Source organism: Nicotiana tabacum, chromosome 20 (genome assembly GCF_000715075.1).
Source record: "Nicotiana tabacum cultivar K326 chromosome 20, ASM71507v2, whole genome shotgun sequence".
In the NCBI taxonomy this organism is placed as follows: domain Eukaryota; kingdom Viridiplantae; phylum Streptophyta; class Magnoliopsida; order Solanales; family Solanaceae; genus Nicotiana; species Nicotiana tabacum.
This window is the reverse complement of record NC_134099.1, coordinates 21573980-21584914: the sequence shown is the minus strand read 5'-3', so window position 1 is coordinate 21584914 and position 10935 is coordinate 21573980. Positions and strand designations below refer to the sequence as shown.

Here is a 10935-nt window from a genome sequence, read left to right as displayed (position 1 = left end):
TTAAACTTGAAAAATCATTTTTCATTCCACAATCCAACCAACTACAAAATGTACCTCTATACAAATATTATTCCAAAAAAAAAAAAAGATCTCCTCTTTAAACCTCTGGTTCATGATCATGTTCATTCTCCGAACTGGAATTAGCTGAAACTGTTTGATTATTCTCACTTCTCCTATCATTTCCTATACCAAAACTCAACCAAATCTCTCTCCTTCTCCCTCTATTTTCACTCTTATTATTCAAATCACCTTCTTCTTCAGGCATCTTATATCTACAAACAGGACATGACCCATGAATTTTCAGCCACTTTTCAATACAATTCCCATGAAATCTATGCTTACATGGCATTTCTTTAACCACCACGTCACCACCACCAACACCCCACTCCTCTAAACATATCACACACTCCCCATTTTCACAAATTTCCACATTTAGAAGTGCTTCAATTGATGCTTTCGAAGCAGGTGGCTGACCATCTTTTCCCAACAAATCACTCAAAAAAGACTCAAAATTCAAAGAGGAAGACCGGTTTTCTATCACAACCATGCCTTGGGTTAAAGGGTTTATGAGTATAATTCGATCAAGAAAAGTAGATGGGGTTGTTGATTCTTGTGTTTCATTATCTGGGTCTGCTGAATCTTGAACTGGGGTTGTTGAAATTGATGAGTTTGAGAAAGCTAAAATAAAGGGTAAAAACAAAGAAAAGTTTCTGTTTCTTGAATTGATCAAATTTTCAATGAATGATGATGCCTCAGTAGCTGCTGATTCTGATTCTGAAGCCATTAAATTGAAGATGTTGAGAGAATGAGAGTAATTTGAGAAAATTTGAGAGGAGAAGTGTAGTGGAAAGGGAGTGAAGATTCGGTAAGGAATATAAGGGAGGATACAGAAAGTTGTAGAAGGATCTGGAATTATGTATAACAGTAAAGTTTTGTTGAGATTCTATGATTTTTATTTATTTAATATATGTTTATCCATTATATTTTTGCAGTCTTTCTCAGGTAGAAGCAGATATTTTCAAGGGACTTGATCGTATGCTAGTGGGTCTTAGTTTTGTTCTATGGTCCAGCATCAATTGAATATGTCAACTTGTAGAAATGTGCACGATTGGAAGAAGTTTAATCGATATTAATATTTGTACCAAATAATTAAATAGATGTAAAATATGTACTTAATATTTTATAAGATAGATTTCTACAAAGCGAAGACAAATGACTCATTTTCGGATTTAGAGATAGAATATTGAGATTTAAACTTTAGCTAAATCTTAGTTCTCTATGAGATTCTACTCCAGACTTGTAAATCGGATTATATTTGCAACGACTGTTTAGTTTTTTTTATAAGGTATAGTTACATGCTTTCAAAATTTGATCACGCCCAACTATGCCTTATAAAAAGGACTAAACAATCGTTGCAAATATAATCCGGTTTACAAGTCCGGAGTCGAATCCCACGGAGAACTAAGGTTTAGCTACAATTGTTCACTATCACCAAGAAGACAAGCTTGAACAATTCTTAACTTATAAATATTAAGATTCTTGTGTTTAACTAATTAGCTAACAAATTAAAATAGTAAATTAACAACTAAAGATACTAAGGGTTGGAAACAAGATTAAGGAGGTCTAGAGTTATGATTTTCCCTATTGTCGGAATCTTTCCCGCTACGTTTTCTATACATTCGCCTAAGTATTCTCTACCGATCATGAGTACTCTGACTGTCGTAACTCTCTCCCGAGTAATTACCACAATTTAGTAGATATATTCTCCCGAATTACGCTAGCTGGCATTAAGTAGACTCACTCGGATCGCACCCAAGATTTCGTTATTCCTAATTCCACCTTTAAAACCTTCGTATTGATCCTTCACATACGTTAGGAGTGATGTTGTTCATGTCAGACCCAAACCCGGACTCGGTCGTGATGGCATCTCTCGTGAGGACAAGGTCAGCCAACTAAACTCAGTTCATCTTTTTAAAGCAGTTAAACAGTACATAAGCAGTTTAAATACGATTTAACGATAATAATTAGCGGAAGTACAACCCAACACAGCCCAAACCGGGGTGTCACAAGTCACGAGCATCTACTAGGGTATAAATACAACTGGAAAGTCTGAAATATACAAAGCAGGACTAATAAATGAAGAGGGAGAAAAGCGGTGCTGCGAATGCCGGTAGCTACCTTGCTAAACTCCTGAGACTCTACCTCCGATCAGCCAAAACCCGCTACCGGGTGTATAAATACCTGGATCTGCACACGAGGTGCAGGGAGTAAAGTTGTCACGACCCAATTCTTGACCCTGGTCGTGATGACGCCTCTCATGAAGACAAGGCCAGCCAGACCAAAATAGAACATCTCTTTTAAACAGTTAAATATCATAAACATTTATAAAACATGATATAATATCCATAATTTGCAGAATTAACGATAACAATAATAGAAACCATCCCGACACAGTCCAAACCGGGGTGTCACAAGTCATGAGCAACTAAGAAATTCCAATACAAGTCTACTAAACACTGAATCCGATACAATAGTTCTAAAATCATGAAATGATAAGATAAGGGAGACACGGGGGTTGCGGACGCCAACAACTACCTCGTAGTCTCCAAATCATTGCCTGGACTGGGAGGATCAACACTCAAGAGCGGACTCTGCGATACCTGAATCTGCACATATGGTGTAGGGAGTAATGTGAGTACTCCGACCCAGTGACTAATAATTATAAATAATGGCTGAAAGCATGAAAACGCGTAAAGGCACAAAGCAATTCTATATCAAAGCAGTAAAATCACTTGAAGAAGTAAATCAGTGAAGAAGTCAAGTAAAATCTCTTTAAAACAAGTAAAACAGGTAATTTAGCAGGTAAATAACAAGTAGAAAATCCATCCCTCGGGCACAGTATCAATCACTCAGAACAGTATTAGCCCCTCGGGCTCACTCTTAGTACAGTATCAGCCCCTCAGGCTCACTCTCAGATCAATGGGTACCCGCGCTCACTGTGAGTGTGCAGACTCCGTAGGGGCCCCTTACAGCCCAAGCGCTATATCAAGCCACCTCGTGGCATCATCTCTCGGCCTCACATCACTCGGCACTCGGCCTCACATCACTCAAGCCACCTCGTGGCATATAAAAGTATCTCATACCTAGGCCTCATATCACTCAGCATATCCTCACATATGGCTCTCAGCCTCACTCAGTCCGGAAATCATCACAAGCCCCTCGGGCATTAGTAAAACAGTAGTTCTCAGCCAAAAACATCATTTAGAAATATCATTTAAGTTTTCAAATATGAGTAAAAGTGACTGAGTTTGTAGAACAGTAAATATCAACAAGACTGAGTTCAAGTAATAAGTCAAAACAGTGAGGAAATAATGATAAAAATCCCCAAAGGATTTAAATAATTGGCATGAAGCCCAAATATGGCAATCAGCCCAAATCATAATGATAACAAGTAAGCTTAAGTCAAATATGCGATAAAATCATCAATCAGGGCGGACCAAGTCACAATCCTCAGTAGTAGACGACCTCACGCTCATCATCAAACGTGTGTCTCACCTCAATATATAGCACTACGTTGTGCAATCTAGGGTTTCAAACCCTCAGGACATCATTTACAATCACTACTCACCTCGAACCGGCTACAACTCTAGCTCGCGACGCCTTTGCCCCTCGAATCGGCCTCCACGCGCGTCGAATCTATCCAAAATCAGAACAAAGACGTCATAATATGCTAAGGGAACAAATCCCAAGCGAAAACAATCGAAAAATATCAAAAATCTAGAAACTAGCAAAACCCGAGCCCCGGGCCCACTTCTCGAAATTCAAAATTTTTTACATCAACGGGTTCCTTATCTTCCCACGAGTTCATACATATCAAAAATTCTCAAATCCGACCTCAAATGGTCCTTCAAATCCCAATTCAAAAGTTCAAAATCCCAAACCCTAGTTCTTCCATTTTTAGATTAGGTTCCATGAATTTCTAGGTTAATTTCACAATAGAATCACGTTTTAGGTTCATAAATCTTACCTCCAATCAATTATCCTTGAATCCCTCTTCAATCTCCCTCAAAAGGCTCTCAAAATAATCAACTATGGAGGAAAAATGACTCAAAATCGCGGATGAAATGACTTATAAACTTTCTGCTCAATTCTGATATTCCTTCATCGCGATCGCGGCCCAATCCCCGCGATCGCGAAGAGCAAAATTCCAAGGCCTCAAAAACAAACTATGCGAACGCAACTCTCACAGTGCGAACGCGATGCTTCCCTTCTCCAAACTATGCGAACGTGAGACCTAAGCTGCGAACGCGAAAAGCAATGACCCTGAACCACAAATCCTTATACGCGAATGCGGGAAGACTTATGCGAACGCGAAGCTCAAACACCTAACCTTCCGTGATCGCGAACCCTCAAACGCGAACGCGAAGAGAAAATTTCCTGCCTTCCAAATTTCTTCTACGCGATCGCGAAGGCCAAAATCTCTGCAACACCTGAACAGCAAATCTGCAACTTCTCAAAGCCAAAAATGGTCCGATTGACCACCCGAAACTCACCCGAGGCCCCCGGGACCTCAACCAAAAGCACCAACACATACTAAAACCTCATTCAAATTTGTTCCAATCATCAAAACACCTCAAACAACACCAAATCCATCAATTCACATCGAATTCAAGCCTAAGTTTTCTAAAACCTTCTGAAATACGCTTTCGATAAAAACCCAACCAAACCGCGTCCGAATGACCTAAAATTTTGCACACACATCACAAATGACCTAAAGAAGCTACAGAAACTCTCGGAATTCCATTCCGACCCTCAGATCAAAATCTCACCTATCAACCGGAAATCGCCAAAATACTAACCTCGCCAATTCAAGCCTAATTCTACACCGGACCTCCAAAACCAATTCCGATCACACTCCTAAGTCATAAATTACCTCTCGAAGCTGACCAAACCATCGGAACTCATATCCTAGCCCCCTAACACATAAATTAACATCCGGTTGACCTTTCCAATTTTAACCTTCTTAAAAGAGACTAAGTATCTCATTTCTTACCAAATTCACTCCGAACGCAAACCAACCAACTCGATCACATAAAACACGGATAACAAAGCATAAAGAAGTAGAAATGGGAGAAACGGAGTGGCAACTCATGAGACGACTGCCCGGGTCGTCACAAAAGTGAGTACTCCAACTCGGTGAGTAACAAATGTAAATAACAACTGAGCAATAAGAAATCACGTGGAACAAATCAACATGTTGTATGGAAGCAGTACAAAATCTTTTAGCAAAGTAATGAAGCTGTGAAATCTCTCAAAATATCTTAGCTCAGTTTAAACTTCTTTGAAAATAGTCCTTTCAACAATTGCGCAAATGAATGCAAAACAGTTAGTGCAGATAAGCACAGAAATCCGCCCCTCAGGCACAAAACCATAGTTTAACATTTAAAAATGGTAAGTAAATATGGAAGATAAATACATAAAGATTTTTCCCTCGGGCTCTATCTCTCAGACTCACTCTCATAACAGTATCAGCCCCTCGGGCTCACTCTTAGAACAGTATCAGCCCCTCAGGCTCACTCTCAGAACAATATCAGCTCCTCGGGCTCACTCTCAGAATAATATCAGCCCCTCGGGCTCACTCTCATATCTTAATGGGTACTTGCGCTCACTGGGGGTGTGCAGACTCTGGAGGGGCCCCTTATAGCCCAAGCGCTATATCAAGCCACCTCGTGGCATCAACTCTCGGCTCTTGGCCTCACATCACTCAAGCCACCTCATGGCGTACAAATATATCTCAGGCCCTCGGCCTCATATCACCCAATGTATCCTCACATCTGGCCCTCGGCCGCACTCAGTTCGAAAATCATCACAAGCCCCTCGAGTATTAGTAAAACAGTAGTTCTCGGCCCAAAACATCATTTAGAAATATCATTTAAGTCTCAAAACTGAGTAAAAGTGGCTGAGTTGTAGAACAGTGGAAAACAACAGGACTGAGTTCAAGTAATAAGTCAATATAGTGATAAAAATCCTCGACGGGTTCAAATAGTTGGCACGAAGCCCAAATATGGCAATCAGCCCAAATTATGATGATAACAAATAAGTTTCAGTCAAATACGCGGTAAAATCATCAATCGAGACGGACCAAGTCACAATCCCCCAATATTAAACGATCCCACGCTCATCATCAAGTGCGTGTCTCACCTCAATATAGCACTACGATGTGCAATCCAGGGTTTCAAACCCTCAGGACATCATTTACAATCATTACTCACCTCGAACCGGCGAACTCTCTAGCTCGTGACGCCTTTGCCCCTCAAATTGGCCTCCACGCGCGTCGAATCTATCCAAAATCAGAACGAATACATCACAATATGCTAAGAGAACAAAGTCCAAGCGAAAACAATCAATAACAGGCACAAATTCCGAAATTACCAAAACCCGAGCCCCGGGCCCACTTCTCGAAACTCAGAAATTTTTACATCATTAGATTCCTTATCTCCCCACTAGTTCATACATAACAAAAGTTCTCAAATCCGACCCCAAATGGTCCTTCAAATCCTAAATCAAAAGTCCAATTTCTCAAGCCCTAGCTCTCAAATTTTAGGCTTAGTTTTCATGATTTTCTAGGTGGAATTCACATAATAATCGAGTATTGAGTTCAAAAATCTTACCTCCAGGTGTTTCCCCTTGAATCCCTCTTCCATTAGCTCTCCCAAGCTCCAAAATCGCTCAAAAATGGAGGTTCTTAGCCTCAAAATCGCGGAATAGCCTATTTAAAACATTATGCCCAGCACTCAAAAACCTTCTTCGTGATCGCAGCACTAGCCACGCGATCGCGTAGCAAAATTTTTAAATTCCCCAAAAATACTCTATGCGAATGCGACAAAGGGCCCTGCGAACGCGATGCTTCAACCCTTTACACTTACGCGAACGCGATCTCATCCACGCGAACATGATGCACAAAGACCCTCAGACCCCAAATTCCTCTACGCGATCGCGATACACAATATCCAAGCCTTCTGCGAACGCGAAGGCTAAATTCCTTGCCTTCCAAAATCCTTCTACGCGATCGCGATACACCCTACGCGATCGCGAGGGGCAACTTTCTCTGCAACCTGAACCTGCATTTTCTGCAATCTTTTAAGGCACAAAGTGGTCCGATTGACCACCCGAAACTCACCCGAGGCCCTCGGAACCTCAATCAAACACGCCAACATATCCCATAACATTATTCAAACTCGTTCCAATCATCAAAACACCTCAAACAACATCAAATTACCCAAAACTCATCGAATTCAAGCCTAAGTTTCCAAAAACTTCCGAAATATACTTTCGATCAAAAACCCGACCAAACCACATCCGAATGACCTAAAATTTTGCACACACGTCCCAAATGACATAACGAAGCTACTTCAACTCTCGGAATTCCATTCCGACCTCTATATCAAAATCTCACCTATCTACCGGAACACGCCAAAATCACACTTTCGCCAATTCAAGCCTAAACCTTCCATAGATTTCCAAAATGCATTCTGATCACGCTCCTAAGTCCCAAATCACCTAATGGAGCTAGATCAATCATAAAAATTTCGATCCGAGATCATATACAAACAAGTCAAATCTTGGTCAAACCTTTCAAATTTCAAGCTACAAACTGAGAACTGTTCTCCCAAATTCATTCCGATTACCCTGAAAACCAAAACCAACGATTTACATAAGTTATAATACATCACACGGGGCAAGTCATGCCCAAGAACTGGCGATCAAAATGCAAAAGCTCAAAACGATCGGTCGGGTCGTTACAGTTCAACAACTACCTAAATATGCATTCTCTCCCGAGTAATACACACTAAATAGGCACAGTCGATTGAGAGCTCTTCAACCAGCCACAATATAAACGTAGTTGAACAAATAGAGAAAAAGCTACAGCAAATCTATATTAACGTAATAGGAAAATCATCCTTTAATAGGTTCCATCAAAACCCTAGATAACAAATTAGCTATTCATAATAGTATGCATAACTATAATATTAGAATTCATAACCAATAATGGAAATAGGAAGAAGGAAGTGAAAAACTCGTAGAAGAATTCTCCGCCTTGCTCCTAGTGTGTTCTTGCCTCCTTAGGTCGAATCCCCGGTCTCCTGTCGGTCTCCCTAGCCTCCTTAGGTCTCAATTATGTCAAAAGTATGTTCTCGTCCTTAAAATAGCATTTTTATATGTATTTATACCAAGTAGAGTCGGGTCTATATGAAAATACCTTCTCCCCTGCGAAATAGGACTCTGGCTCTGTAAAATATGTACAGGCGTGCCACATGGGGCAACGCGCCACGCGGTGTTCTTGTGGGGAACTATAGAGAGCTGATTCTAACAGGCTGTAGGAAATTTCCACAGGCGCGGCGCACCGTGGTAGTGGGAATTCGGGAAAACGTAAAACATGAAAGTTATACCACTTTTAAATATCTTTTCAACGATATATTGTGGAACCCAAATGGAGTTCTGAGCGAAAGGTTATGTGCATTTTACTAGAGAATGTGTCGTATACCCGCTTGATTCTCCGTTTCGTTCTTAATTAACATATGTTGATCCCCAAACACGATCCCAACTTGATTTTTTGGGCTTTTATTCAGACTTCAAAACTCCAAATCACTTGAATTCATTCCATAATATCTACGTAGTTCGGAATCACTCCTACAAGGCATAAAATACACAATTTAGTGCAAAACACTAGCGAATAAAGCTCAAACTCAATTAAAATGCAGTACATTCGAGTATAAAAAGCGACTAAAATACGTAATTAAAACTTATCATCAAAACTCTCGATAAATAAATTGATCTTAATAGATATTGGTTTTTGGTTTCAAGTTTGATGAATAAGAGGAGACAAATTTAACTTTTCAGTGTAATGATTTGTTACTCTAATTAAAATATTTCTAAGTTCTTGCAAATAGGGTTGTTCATTCGGATCGGATATCCGAAATTCGAACCGATTCATTCAATTTTGAATTTCGGATTGAATCGAATTTCGAATTGTATTTTTTAAAATTTCGGATTTCGGATCGGATTCGGATTGGTATATTTTAATTCAATCCGATCCGAAATTCGAAATTATTAGGGCATGTATAAATACTACATTTTAATTTCGGATAGTCAATACTTCCTTTACATCAACCTCCAAGTTATTACCTTTACAATTGGTAGATTTAGCTATATTGGCACCATATATATATATATATATATATATATATATATATATATATATATATATATATATATATATATATATATATATATATATATATATATATATATATATATATATATATATATATATATATATATATATATATATATATATATATATATATATATATATATATATATATATATATATATATATATATATATATCCGATCCAAACTTTAAAATCCGATCCAATCCGATATAATTCTGATCGGATTCGGATTGCATTTTCAAGCATCCGAAATCCGAAATTCGAATCCAAAGTGTGCTAAATCCGATTCGATCCGTACACAGCCCTACTTCCAAGAACTCTATACCTCCTCCCTCCCCGTCTTAGAATGGCTTATCCTCCATGTGAGCACCTAATTTTTGATAATATTTAATTTTTTATCACTTCGTCTATGTAAATATTTTAGGGGTTTTAACCTACAATTTTTAGCTTTGTTACACTTTTTATTATAGGGTAAAAATATAAAATTTAAAAGGTGAATTATTACTATTAATATTATTTTATTTTTAATTTTCAGGAGTGATTTAAAAAATAAGAAAAAGAAAAGTATTGAATAAAAAAGAAAAATAAAAGTAAAAGTAGGTGGAATTCTCTTTTAAAAAGTAAAAGCAAGTAGAAAACTAAAAAAATAAAAGTAAAGTTTTGCGGAAATTTTAAAACAATTTAAAGTAAAAGAAAGTTGGAATTAAAAAACAAATATAAAGGTATCTGAAAATTAAAAAAAATTAAAGTAAAAGAAAGTAGCATTTTTAAAAGAAAAGCAAAAGAAATTGGATTGTTTTATTAAGAAAAATTAAATAAAGTGGAATTCTCTTTTAAAAAGTAAAATAAATGGGATTTTAAATAAGATAAAAGTAATTAAAGTTGGAATTTAAAAAATAAAAGAAAAGAATGGTGGGATTTCTTTTTATAAAAAAAATAAAAGCAATTTGTAAGTGAGATTTCTTTTAATTAAAAAATAATAAAATAATAAAATATTTTTTAAAAAAAACAAAATCTGAAAAATCTCGAAAATTTTTCTATAAATAGAAGAGAAAATTTAAGAAGAAAAAGAAAAAAAAGAAGAAGAGAAGGGGAGGAGAGAAATTTAGGTTGACAATTTTCATTAAATTTTTCTTTCAATAGTTCGGGCCTTGAATCTTGGGTTTGAAGAAGAGTTGATAGAGATTTTGTTGTTGATGTTGTATTGACTCTACAACTTTCAGATTTTATTCATTTGAATTCACTCTCTTGTAGGTATGTAATTCAAGCTCTTGAGTTAAAAAATTGTTGGAGCATCTTTATTGAAGCAGAAGCAAATTGATTTGGTTCTTTTGATAAAGTTTCTTTTGTATTTAATCTGTTCGCATGAATGATGTTTCTTTGATTGAGTGAATTGAGATTTGCAAATGTTAACGTTATTTTAGTATGTTCATGACTCTGTCTCGTTTTTTTTTTCTTTTTCTTGGCTCATGACTTGTAACCAGCATGTATTGTTTTGTTTACATTTAGATTTCAAGCTCATGTAGCACCATGTTCATATTTTGAAATTTAAAGAAGTATGGGAAGTTGAACAATTTGTCAACATTAAGTGTAAAAAAAAATAGATTGCGTTAGTGGAAGGATCTTATCTTCAGTTTATGTTATTGGCTGCATATTTTCTTAAATTAACCATGTGAAGATTCAACTTCCTCTGCTTCAAA

General features: G+C 37.4%; 1 protein-coding gene across 1 annotated transcript; it reads right to left on the bottom strand.

Moving 5' to 3' along the window:
* On the bottom strand, positions 1-939 carry LOC107792728 (E3 ubiquitin-protein ligase MPSR1). Its single transcript, XM_016614964.2, has one exon. It carries the CDS (start codon positions 782-784, stop codon positions 98-100), a length of 687 nt encoding a protein of 228 aa, XP_016470450.2. The 5' UTR covers positions 785-939; the 3' UTR covers positions 1-97.
* Between the last annotated feature and the right edge of the window lie 9996 nt (positions 940-10935).

Coding starts and splice junctions, on each gene's coding strand:
- LOC107792728 (XM_016614964.2), bottom strand. CDS start 784: ATGGCTTCAGAATCAGAATCAGCAGCTACTGAGGCATCATCATTCATT.